Genomic DNA, 13,357 nt, shown 5'->3' with positions numbered 1-13,357 from the left:
CCAAAAGTTTTGAGAATGACCCAAGTATTGGTTTTCACAAAGTTTGCTGCTTCAGTGTTTTTAGACCTTTTTGTCAGATGTTACTATGGAATACTGATGTAAAATTACAAGCATTTCATAAGTGACAAAGGGGATCATTCAGACCCGCTCGCGAACTGCAGGACGCTCGCAAGCGGGTCGATGTTCCCCACTACGCATGCGCATGACGGAGGGAGCTCCGTCGTGCGCATGCGCGAGACCCGGCGAGCGACGGGCTCACCATCGCTCCGGGTCTCGCACCAAAGGGGGCGTGCTGTCGATGTTGGGAACGCCTACCGTCTGAAGCCGGCACCACTGACATCACTAGTGATGTCAGTGGGAGTGATTTTGGCTCTGATAGAGCCAAAATCACTCCAGGGCTTGCGGCAGCGAGACCCTACCGCAGGGTCTCCGTCGCAAGCCCGATGGTCAAGACCATCGCGACCATCATCATGGACGCTCGCTATAGCTGTGGGTGGTAACCCACAGCTATGCGAGCCAAAAAAAGGTAGGAGGGCCCTGATTCAGAGCAAGTGCTCTGGTCAGAGCGTTCAGATCTGAATCAGGCCCAAAGGCTTTTATTGACAATTAGATTAAGTTTATGCAAAGAGTCAATATTTGCAGTGTTGACCCTTCTTTTTCAAGACCTCGGCATTTGCCCTGGCATTCTGTCAATCAACTTCTTGGCCACATACTGACTGATGGCCGCCCACTCTTGCCTACTCAATGCTTGGAGTTTGTCAGGGTTTTTGTTTGTCCACCCGCCTCTTGAGGATAGACCACAAGTTCTCAATGGGATTAAGGTCTGGGGAGTTTCCTGACCATGGATCCAAAATGTCAATGTTTTGTTCCCCAAGCCACTTAGTTATCACTTTTGCCTTATGGCAAGGTGCTCCATCATGCTGGGAAAGGCATTGTTCCTCATCAAACTGTTCTTGGATGGTTGGGAGAAGTTGCTCTTGGAGGATGTTTTGGTACCATTCTTTATTCATGGCTGTGTTCTTAGGCAAAATTGTGAGTGAGCCAACTAACTTGGCTGAGAAGCAACCCCACACATGAATGGTCTTACTGTTGGCATGACACAGGACTGATGGTAGTGTTCACCTTTCCTTCTATGGACAAGCATTTTTCCATATGCCCTAATCAATCACAAGCCCGTATTCAATTAGTTTCGCACCCGCGATACTTTTTCGCATGCTGGACTTTTCGCCTACATCGCGTATTTTTGCTGCGGAAACTTTTCGCGCGCGTCTCCATGATTAGCCGTATTCAATTCCAAAACATGCGAAAACGCAACCCAGTGAATGCAAAACAGACAAAAAGTGCTGTCAGAATTGCGGAAATCAGCCTGACACTCCCTAAAAGATGCACTAACATTGGGGATCAATGTACATGCCCCTGATTAGCCCTAATAAAGCTATTTGGGGTACTTAAGGGGTGTCATTTTCTTCTAATTAGCGTCTTTGCCCATGTGGTGAAGAATGGCAATTAGCCGGTTTTTTTGGAGAAAATAAGTACTCCTGTAAAATTTGGGGCATTTAAAAATGGGTGCAAGCATGGTTTAAAATCGCTAAAGTTAAGTTTAAAAAAACATACTAAATGCACCTGAAGCAAACACCTGCAATCAAAAAAACACCTCCTACTTGCAGACCCCCCAAAAGTCTATTTAGCTAGTTTGTAAGTTTGTACCCTCACTTTGCATTTTTTCAGCCCCATTTTATAAGTACATTTTTGGGGTGTTCCTCTCTTTTTTTTTTAGTTTTTTTTTACACAGTTATCCTTTGGGGGGCTGTCTAAATGGTGCTGTGTGGTTTCCCCATCTTTGCACCACTAAATAAAGTTTTTGCACTTCTGTTCGACACCTATTCATAGGCGAATTTTTTTCACCTATTACATTGCATTGTGTTTTCGCATACATGAAAAGTGAATGCAATTGAATACGGAGATAAGTTTCCGCCTGGCGAAAAGTCGCAGTCGGGGATACTTTTTTGCGGATTCCGACTTTTGGCGGCTAATTGAATACGGGCCACAAAGGGGATTCATCAGAGATAATAACTCCTCAGCAGTCCAATCCCTGTACCTTTTGCACAATATCAGTCTGTCCCTGGTGTTTTCCTGGAGAGAAGTGGCTTCTTTGCTGTCCTTCTTGACACCAGCCAATCCTCCAAAAGTCTTCGCCTCACTGTGTGTAAAGATGCTCTCACACCTGCCTGCTGCCATGCCTGAGTAAGCTCTGCACTGGTGGTGCCCCTATCCCACAGCTGAATCAACTTTAGGAGATGGTTCTGGCGCTTGCTGGGCGCCCTGGAGCCTTCTTCACAACTATTGAACGTCTCTCCTTGAAGTTCTTGATGATCCGATAAATGATTGATTTAGGTGCAGTCTTACTAGCAGCAATATCCTTGCCTGTGATGCCCTTTTTGTGCAAAGCAATGATGACTGCATGTGTTACCTTGCAGTTAATCATGGTTAACAGAGGAAGAACAATGATTTCAAGCATCAACCTCCTTTTAAAGCTTCCAGTATGTTATTCTAACTCAGTCCGCATGACAGAGTGATCTCCAGCCTTGTCCTCGTCAACACTCTCACCTGTGTTAACGAGAAAATCACTGACATGATGTCAGCTGGTCCTCTTTTGGCAGGGCTGAAAGTGGAAGGGGCAAATTTACTAAAGTGAGAGTTTTTAGAAGTGAGTTTTAGAAGAGATGTTGCCCATAGCAACCAATCAGATTATAGCTATTATCTTTTAGAAGGTGCTAGTTGAATGTTAAGTAGAATCTGATTGGTTGCTATGGGCAACATCTCTTAAAACTAATTTCTTGAAACTCTCACTTTAGTAAATTTACCCCGAAATGGTGTTTTTGGGATTAAGGGCCTGATTCAGACCCGCTCGCAAGCGCTTGAGCGCTCGCAAGCGGGTCGATGGTGGGCTCTGCACACGCGCAGCGGCTGCACTGCGCGTGCGCAAGCCCCGGAGTGAGAGAGAATTTCTCTTACTCCGTGGCTCACTACAAAAGGGGCAGCTGTCGATGTTGATCGACAGCTCGCCCATTTTGTAGGCGGTGGCTTCACAAACAGAGGCCTTCCCAAGCGAACGGCTGCCGTTAGTGGGCGGCCCCACTGACATCACCAGTGATGTCAGTGGGAGAGCTTCCGGCTCTATTAGAGCCGAAAGCTCTCTGGGGCTTGCGGCCACAAGACCCTACCACAAGGGTCTCGTCGCAAGCCCCGATGGTCGCGATGGTCTTGACCATCGTGTCCATCATCCTGGCCGCTCGCAATAGCTGTGGGTGGTCACCCACAGCTAAGCGAGCGGCCAGGAGGCAGCACAAAAAAAAAAAAACGCCCTGATTCAGAGCGAGCGCTCTTTCAGAGCGTCCATCTCTGAATCAGGCCCTAAGTTCATTGTCATGGCAAAGAGGGATTTTGCAATTAATTGCAATTCATCTGATCACTCTTCATGACATTCTGGAGTATATGCAAATTGCCATCATAAAAACTGAAGCAGCAAACTTTGTGAAAACCAATACTTGTGTCATTCTCAAAACTTTTGGCCATGGCAGTAGTGTCAGCTTCCTTTCCATGAAGGTTAAATGTACTAAAATGCATAATTCAAAGTTTGCAGCAGATTCCTTAAGTTGATGATGATGATTGGCATATTTTGGCTCCATGTACATCTATGGGCTCTATTAGGTTATACAGATTTTAAGCTAAAAAATACATGTAAAATTGCAAGTGTGCAGACGCATTTATACACGTACACAAGAGGCATATCTTTATGTCCAGCTATAATGAGGCCCTAAACGCTTCAGTATTCATTTCCAATTCTGGATATGAGGAAATAACTTGTATTTTAGATCTAACTTACGTCTCTTCTGTATTCTTAAGCTCTGTTATTGTTTGGGTAAGTGCCTGAGAAAAGTGCTTGTATCTGGCCACAGCTTGCTTCAACGGCTCTGAAACACAGAACATTTGCATTAAGCATCAGATTCATAGTAAACTTATCCTAGGATGGACCTTCAGCATTCACTGCAATACATCAGAAAGAGTGGGGATAATTACTGCTCCAATCACCTGCATTTATTCATCTGTACATGTTTAATGTTGAATACAAGACTACGGGGTCTATTTACTAAGCAGTGTTAAGAGACAGAGTGAAATTAGATAAGGTACCAGCCAATCAGCTCCCAACTGTCATGTTACAGGCTATGTTTGAAAAATAACAGTTGGGAGCTGATTGGCTGGCACCTTATCTCTTTTCACTCTGGGCCTGATTCAAAGCCGCTTGTTCGCTCTGAGCGATGTTCGCACAACTGCGCATGCATATGGGTTGTAATGCGCATGCGCAAACCAGTCATTGCGGTCGGAAATCGTGCGCTCGCAAAACTGCTAATTTGATTGACAGAATGTACCGTTTGTGGGTGGTAACAGGGGAAAGTGCTTGAAAATGGGGGAGTGGAGATCCGAACGCAGGCGTGCCTAACGGTCAAAAGGGCGTTTAATGGGAGTGCATAATTAGTAAAGGAGCGTCATCGACCACGTCACTTGGTTGTCTTTTAGCCTGAACTGCTCGCAGTGATAGCGGTAAGAAAAACCTACCACAAGCACTGCGAGCAGTTCAGATGCCTTTCGATGTAACCAATTACTAAATACTGGAGATGACGTATCATGTGAACGGCAAAGGGGCGTCTTTACAAAATAGCGAGCACATTTTTCGTTCGCTCGCTCAGACATAGAGTCAACAAACCGCAAAGAGCGAGCGCTCAATTTAAATAGACGGCCCCTTTTTTGGAACGATGTCCGCAAATAGCGTCCAGGTCTGAATCAGGCCCCCTGTCTCCTAACACTGCTTAGTAAATAGACCCATACATCTCCTAAACTCTGGGGTAGACAGACACATAGGGGCCTTGTGGTCATCTAATCTAGAACAAATACACTTTTGACTTGATACCTGATTCATTACCGATCGCAACTGCGTTTATGCACACAATTGCGTTCTCTGTATGCATTGCAGTGCACGAAGAATCATTGTGTCGGACTACGATTGCAGTGACTACGAAGACCCATCGCAGAATGATTGACAGGAAGTGACCGTTTGGAGGTGGTGATGGATGGTGGTCGGTGAAGCGCAGACGTACCAGTGCATTTCAATGCTGTTACAGGGGCGTGCATAAATTAGCCACTGTGATGCCATACTCAGATTGAGTACTCACTCGGTGCGATGAGGTTAGCAATTCCTGAGTAAGGTCAGAGCTTGTGCAAGTGTGTGTGAGGCTGCGATGGTACTCGATGTAACCAATGGTTTCACAGACTTACTAAGTATTACGGATGTGTGTAAAGTAAAGTGGGCGTCCTTATGTTAGGCTGCGACGGCATTGCGATAGCAATCAGCATATTTACACAGTGAGACAGCGAGCGTAATCGGAATGAATCAGGCCCTTGGTTACTAAGGATGAGTTATCGATAACCAGTTTGCATTCACATTACCCAAAGAGATCCCTTTGGCTTTAAGCTCAGTAGAAAAGCTCGTTTCAGCAGTATTGTAATAGTCCTCCAGTGTTTCTGTGTAATCTCTCGGGCCTAGTGGGAGGATGAGACTGTCCGCAAGTCGCAGCAGCACATTTCCAGCAGTGCGGGCTACCGCCTGGTGACTGGTAAATCCTGAAAGGAAATATAACAGACTGGAGTCTCATTGGACATAAATGGGAATCTGAGATAGTGATCAGTTATACAATCAATCATTTATACCTGTATTATATAAGTTATATGGGACTTGTGTTTTCTAAATACAGTTTCTTTTCCATAATTAGGTATAACAAATAGATAGAATATACTAAATGATATTAGGCAACCCTAAATAGCCACTGGTAATCCAATATTCTGTGTAGCAGTGCTCCTCACAGTGGCTGTACAAGGAAACCCTTGTTAATGTCTCTCCTCTCTTTTTTTTTTTTTACAGTATCATGAAACAGCAGCAATTATTGGCTCTTTTGTTTTAGATTTTCCAAACTTTATTGCTAATGAGATTCCAGATGTAGGACATCCTGTACTGCATATGGGATAATATTATTTATTTATTACCAGTTATTTATATAGCGCACACATATTCCGCAGCGCTTTACAGAGAATATTTGGCCATTCACATCAGTCCCTGCCCCAGTGGAGCTTACAATCTATATTCCCTATCACACGCTCACACACATACACGGTTAAGTTTTGTTGGGAGCCAATTAACCTACCAGTATATATTTTTGGAGTGTGGGAGGTAACCGGAGCACGCGGAGGAAACCCACGCAAGCACAGGGAGAATATACAAACTCCACACCACACAGTTAGGGCTGTAGTGGGAAACGAACCCACGTCCTCAGTGCTGTGAGGCAGTAATGCTAACCATTACACCATCTGTGCTGCCCTTGTATGCCCTAACAGGTCATAAAAAAAGAGTATTTTAAGATAGCTTAGATTCCTGCGATAACTGTAACTTCATGACAAGTTCTTAGTGGAGTGATAAGCAGGCTGTAAAGTTATATATTATTGACCAGAAAAAAACACCTTTCAGATGATCTTTTTCTGTTTTAAATGTTAATATCATGGATACCTGATTATGATGCTGTGATGTATATGGTATTATTGGTGCACAATAGAGGTGTGGTATATTAAATCAACACCAGAAGGTCCATGTAGAGTTAATGTTGACAAATGCGATTTTACATTCATTTTTAATTTAGGACCAACAAACTATGGGCCTGATTCAGAGGTGGACGTTATTGCAATTCACACGCAGACTGAACGCATGCATCGCAGTGCCCGTGAACGAAGGCAGCTGTGCGATCCCAGTATGCAATGTCCCCAGTTGTGGTCCCTCTAATGCAGGCCCATAGTAGTGCCCCTTATACAGTACCCCCAGTAGTGGTCCCCCTTATGCAGCCCCCAATTAGTTCTCCTTATACAGTACCCCCAGTATGCAATGCCCCCAGTAGTGGTCCCCCTTATGCAGCCCCTCATTAGTTCACCTTATTCAGTACCCCAGTAGTGGTCTCCCTTATGCAGTGCTCCTTTATATAGTGCCCCCAGCAGCAGTCACCCCCCTTATGCAGTGCCCCCAGTAGTGGTCCCCCTTATGCAGGCCCCCAGCAGTGATCCCCCTATACAGTGCCCCCTGTAGTTTTCCTCCCTATTCAGTGCCCCTAGTAGTAGTCCCCCCCTCCCGATGCAGTGCCCCCAATAGTAGTCCCCCCCAGTTGCAGTCCCCAGTAGTGCCCCACCCCCAGTAGTGGTCCCCCCAGTAATGGAGCCCCCAGTAATGATCCCCCCCAGTAATGGAGCCCCCAGTAGTGCTCCCCCCCTGTAATGGTGCCCCAAAGGACTGGCGCTGGGCGCAGGGAAGCCTCCCCCGCGCCACCGGTCCTACAGCTCCCAGGGCACACACCCTGCTCGACACCCCCTTAGTTATGCCACTGCCGCAGCGTTCGGTGTGCGAGTCCACAGACCACGGAGGCCCATTGCAGATTGATTGACAGGAAGTGACCATTTGGGGGTGTTGACGGGGGGTGGGTAAGGAAACGCAGGCGTGCCTGGGCGTTTGAACGACGTTTCATGGGCATGCATAAATTAGCCACTGGCAGAAGGGCTCCCTAGGCTGTGGCAGGTCAGACCTTCCGAAAGGATAAAATGGCAACTCATGAACAAATATCCCAAAGCTACCTCTGAACTGCTTTATTTAGAATAACAATTAGGATAAATCTACCACAGAGATGTAGAACCATATTTGTACAAGTGATTTATATTGTATGTGACTTATCAGTATTTTATATCACCACACAAAGTGAAACGCCTCTAGTTACCTGGATCAATATAAGTAGCCGTATAATCAAATGTGTCAAAGGCAGTGTGGTAAGCAGGATAGATCCGAGCTGATGACTTACTCTGTGAATGGAGACAAGATACATAAGTATATCATCAATGTTACACATAAAATTAGTTTGAAGACGATTGGCAATAAGAATACAGACACCCCAAATAAAACCGACTGTGGGCATCGTTTGCTTCATCTGCCAACTGAACATGGCACATAGTGGACCGGATTCAGAGGTACACGCTAACTGCATGCAATGCATATGTGCACGTGTTTGAGCGATTATTTGCTACTGTGCATGCGCAAAATATTCTGAAAACCCCTACGGCGCATTTATTACCCTGAGCGTACGCACAACTGCACTGTTCCATATAGGACCAATGGTATCAGAAATGGAGAGGAAAAACCATGGTGACTGACAGGTGGCCTGAAGTGAATGCAAAATAATCTGTTGCGTGGGCGCGTTATGGGACTGGGAGTGTCTGCATTCCCATGGCCACAGAGGCCATGTTCAGGTGGCGACACTGCATCTGCCATAGGGCTGGTACAAGTGTTGATGGTGGAGTGTCAAGAATCACTAGAGGTGCTGCAGCATCCAGAAATGCTGAGGGTTATATTTACTAAAGTGAGAGTTTTTAGATTCTAGCTATTATCTTCTAGAAGGTGCCAGTTAAATGTTAAGTAGAATCTGATTGGTTGCTATGGGCAACATCTCCACTTCTAAACTGTCACTTTAGTAAATATACCCCTGAAAGTGGGCGTTTCAGTGCTTGCACATGCAGGTGCACTCTAGTATATGAGGGGGAGGGCTGACACTAGCATTTGCATATTATTGCCGCCGCCATCCCGCACACATAGACGCCAGCAGCTGGAACTGCGTGCACCTCTGAATCAATTCCAGCATCAGAAATCAAAATCAGGCTCGTCCATCAGCCTTAACTAGACCTGCGGAAAGGCATTCACATTACATACCCTTCACAAACCACCTGCCTGTGATTCTAGCGTTCCACTCCATAGAGCTACAATCATTACTAATCATCTGCTACCGTTACTATGGACTCCTCTAAGGCAAAGTGCTTTCTGCATTATACCAGCTGCAAACATCAGAGGACCTATGCCAGGTTTTAGGTAAATGAATTAATGAATAGCCCATTAGTAGGGCTGAAAAAATTTATGTGAACACTTTAGAATCTTATTGGATTCTAAAGTGTTCACATACTTTCCACATATCTGTTCTAAAAGTATTTATTTTTATCCCATTCCTCTAAACACAATTACATCACTTCAGCTGGGTAAGATCAGATATTGGAATTGGCAATGACAAAATGTGACATTTTATCTGCTCTAAGTATGCTGTAGATTTACTTGTTTATACCTTTAATACCCCGTTTTCTCAGTCCAAAAGGGCATTTAAATGTTTTAATACTATTCTATGTCCCCTCTTTATGATAACATCTCATTAATACAACAATTTTGGCCTGTGTTGTAAGCTTGTGTTATAAAAAGGGAGCACTGTAATTCTAAAGACACACACACCCCTCATCCCCGTTGTGTGGTACTGTATGGAAAATACCCGATAAAGAAAGTCATGGCAGCTCTATTGCAATACAAGTTAGGTGGAGTAGCAGGTATGAACACTTATCACAGATCTATATCTCAGGCCCTGATTCAGAGCCAGACGCTCTGACAGAGCGGTCGCTCTGAATCAGGGCCGTCCGTCTTGTTTTTCAGAGCGGCCTCCTGGCCGCTCGCATAGCTGTGGGTGACCACCCACAGCTATAGCGAGCGGCCAGGAAGATGGTCGTGATGGACCATCCGGCATGCGACGGGACCCTTGTGGTAGGGTCTCGTTGCCGCAAGCCCCAGGGTGCTTCGGCTCTAACAGCTGAAAGCACTCCCACTGACATCACTTGTGATGTCAGTGGGGCCGCCCCCAAATGACAGGCAGGCGTTCTCATGAGAACGCCTCCGTTTGGACAGCCACACCCCCAGCCCGCCCACCAAAGGGGGCGTGCTGTCACTCAACATCGACAGCACGCCCCCTTTGGTACGAGACCCTGGAGCGACGGTTTGCCCGTCGCTATCCGGGTTTCGCGCATCCGCACGACGGAGCCGGCTCCGTCGTGCGCATGCACACTGGGCCACCATCGACCCACTTGCGAGCGCTCAGCACTCGCGAGCGGGTCTGAATCAGGCCCTCTATCACTCAGTGTTATTAGAGATTATTTAATAAGATGTTTTCACACACATTTTCTAGAATACAGCCACACTATAAAATATTATTGCTGCAGTTTTAAAAGTATCTAAATACTGTTTATTGCTAGAACGCTTCATTTACACATTTTCTCATATAGCTATTTGATTGTATATCATTATTTACTTGTTGTGTCCTTTACCCTGTCATAGGTGTATGCGAGGTCCATGCAGGTAATCCCCAAGTAATGCAGGAAAGTGGCATAGTCACTGCCTGCCCCAAGTGTTCCCAGCCTGGGGGAAAAGAAAGATAAAACACCATAAAATAGTGCATGAAATATGGAAACTGAGGCGGATAGGGTCAATGAAAATGTTATACACTGTATTCTTTTTTTCCTCATAACACATTCCTACCAATAACCAAGTGTAAAACAGTAGCAGAAGAACCACTTAAACCACAAGTTTAAATTTTCATAAATGAACCATGAAAGTCAAAAATATGGCTATAATGAGAATGAAGTGATACTGCCACTCCGTTACAGGCATAACCGAGGCTCCTCCCACAGTTCTAGTACAGTGTCCTGACTGAATTTAATATACGTGGTCAAAAAGCTGATTCAGTTGCTGTGGACGTGGCCCTGGTCACATGTATGAATCAGCAAATCTACATTGTGCATTTCTACCAAGCGAGGCAGCAACAGTGTCCGTCACAGTGTGTCTGCTATATTAGATAATTACTTTCTGACATGGCAGCCTGTGCTCCATGTTATTTAATGTATTATTATTCAGCTCAGTAATATATACAGCCTTTATTCTGTATTGTTAATATTGACTTTACTTCCCCCGTAAGGAGAGCATAAACAGAGCAATTGGTAAAAGAGTATCCACAAAACGTTGCCTGTTGCTCTTTGTATTCTCACCCAGGGAAGCTGAATGGAAGGGTAAGAACAGGTAGAAAGTAATGTCCTTGGAGTGACCACTATAACGGGTAGCAGCTCAGGGAATGAATAAAGTGTCCTAACGCGTTTCCCTGTAATCACAGCTTCATCAGAGGCTTATGTCATCCAGACATATGTGATGTCCCTAGGGTGGAAACTGAAATCCATAAGCATCTGTTGTATCATATAAGGGATGCATTATTTTGCAGCACAGGTTGTATGTTTATATATATATATATATATTTATTTATTTTCTGATACTATGTGAAGCATTTATATTGTATTTTTATTTACCATATTTTAGGAATAAATTAACATGTTTTTTATATAACATCACTCAGCATAGAAATTCATTCCTTATTTTACGTTCATCTAATTTCATTTTTATTCATTTAGAGTTTATTTACACTATTGCGCTGTTCCTTTGTTTTATTTTCGTCCTTGGATTTCACTGCTTTCTCCTGTTCTGACCATGACTTGTCTTTTGGATTATGACTTAGGGCCTGATTCAGCAAGGAACGCACGCTAATAGACGCACACACCCAGCCGCTGCGAGTATATGCTAATCAATGCATACGCACAGAGACCTCAGCAAAAGATGCAGACGCCCAGCAATACATAATGCCGGCTCCTTTCCCTCCGCTAATGTCCGTACCGTACGCACGTCTGAGTAAACATCGGGAGCATTGAGTGCCATCAAAGCCACATGCAGGATTAAGGTAGACCAGACCCTGACGCAGGAGTTGAGAGATTCCTGCATGCAGAGAGATGCCCAGCTGCGTGCGGCACCGCAGTGGCTAATTTATGCATGCCCCTATAACGGCGTGTGAACACTGGGGCACGCCTGCGTCCGGCCTGCCACTCCCAGTCACCACCCACAAATGGCACTTCCTGTCAGTCACTTTTCCTGGCGTCTCCATACCCACTGCACATGCAGTCGCCGCTGCAGTGAATGGTTCGTGCACTGCAACAGATCGCAAACATCGGCTCACATTGTGCATTCTCTCACTTACGTTCCTTGCTGAATCAGGCCCTTACTTCCTGTCAGCCCTGACCTCCGATTGTGTACTGACTTTGCCTTGTCTGACACCAGCCCTGATCCTGACCAATTCCATCTGCTGTTCTCAGTCTGCCAGTATGTAATATAGGGCATTGACAAAGAGATGAGATACTCCTTGGTAAAAAAGTAGGCAAATATTATTGCAGCATACTTAACATCATGGCTATTCAATCATATCCAAATCTTTATTTAGGGAACAGAGACACAGTTAAGTCTTCACAGTTATTACTTCCAGTGAAGACTTCTTAACTTGATGGTGTTTCATGAGTCACAGCACCTAAAATAATACCGATGTGGAACTCTGAGGAGAAGACATTATAGGAAAGTACAACAGAAGCACTTCCACATACCAATGAAAATATTAATCCTAAAATATTTCTGTATACAGTATATGCTGTTAAGTAGAGATGTATTTATTTATTTCAATGATACTAAAATTAAGTTAACAGGTGGTCTTACTGGGGTATTGTTCCTTCATAAAGCGAGCTGGATCGATTAAAGTGCTTGACCCAGTTGTCATATACACTCAGAGAACTCGCAGGTGTTTGCACCTATAAAATAAGATGATGGGAGAAGATGTACAATGGTCACTGTTATGACAATTAATGGATGAAATAGAAACTGGCAGTTGTTGCTTTATGAACATATAAATAACATAGAGAAACTAATGTACTATAAAAAGAAATTGGGAAAGAAAGAACTACATTTAAATGAAAGACAATAAGATGTGTTAAGTTAGGGTTAACTGGTGCAACCTAATATCTACTAGTAACATACTTAGGGGTCTATGTACTGAACTAAGCCTTGGAGAGAGATAAAGTACCATGTGCCGGGATATTGACCGCATCCCAGCCCAAGCACCAATCGGCCAACTCCATCCAATTTGACTAAGCTCAGGCTCACTGACAAGATTGGCCTGTGTGTATCCTACAGTATGTGATGGTTTTGTTGGCTAGCTGTGGCTCAGTATTATTATTGAATAACATGAAGGGTTAGCCTGGCACACATTGCAGCCTGTACACCTGCTCCTTGCCAGGCCATTAGTTTACACTTGTGGAAATGAGCCTTGCTGCTGTTGATCATACTTGAATTCTGCTGGTGCTTGACTTTTTGGATTGGATTATTGACAGATACCTGTGCATTGAACCTGGGTTGGACTTTGCTTACTTCTCTTGCTTGCTTCATTAACCCTTTTTCTGCTGGATACCTGTGCTTTGAACTTGGGCTGGATTCTGGTCTCAGCCTTTGCCCGATCCTTCAAAACCTTACGGGTTTCCTGTGTACCTGACTCTG

General features: G+C 44.7%; 1 protein-coding gene across 2 annotated transcripts in view; it reads right to left on the bottom strand.

Annotated features, from left to right (window-relative positions):
- The window catches only part of NAALADL1 (N-acetylated alpha-linked acidic dipeptidase like 1), a 132,352-nt gene that overhangs the window by 4,605 nt on the left and 114,390 nt on the right, over positions 1-13,357 (bottom strand). For both annotated transcript variants that reach the window (XM_088480011.1, XM_088480010.1), the window contains 5 exons: positions 12,524-12,615; positions 10,270-10,360; positions 7,863-7,944; positions 5,506-5,679; positions 3,887-3,974 (listed from right to left, as the gene is read on the bottom strand). In XM_088480011.1, coding sequence (XP_088336137.1) covers positions 3,887-3,974; positions 5,506-5,679; positions 7,863-7,944; positions 10,270-10,360; positions 12,524-12,615 — 527 coding nt within the window. The remainder of the gene's footprint in view (positions 1-3,886; positions 3,975-5,505; positions 5,680-7,862; positions 7,945-10,269; positions 10,361-12,523; positions 12,616-13,357) is intronic.

This window comes from Taudactylus pleione, unplaced genomic scaffold, assembly GCF_031769625.1.
Source record: "Taudactylus pleione unplaced genomic scaffold, aTauple2 ptg000250l, whole genome shotgun sequence".
NCBI classification, from domain to species: Eukaryota; Metazoa; Chordata; class Amphibia; order Anura; family Myobatrachidae; genus Taudactylus; species Taudactylus pleione.
The sequence above is the reverse complement of the archived record's forward strand: the minus strand, read 5'-3'. Positions and strand labels throughout refer to the sequence as shown.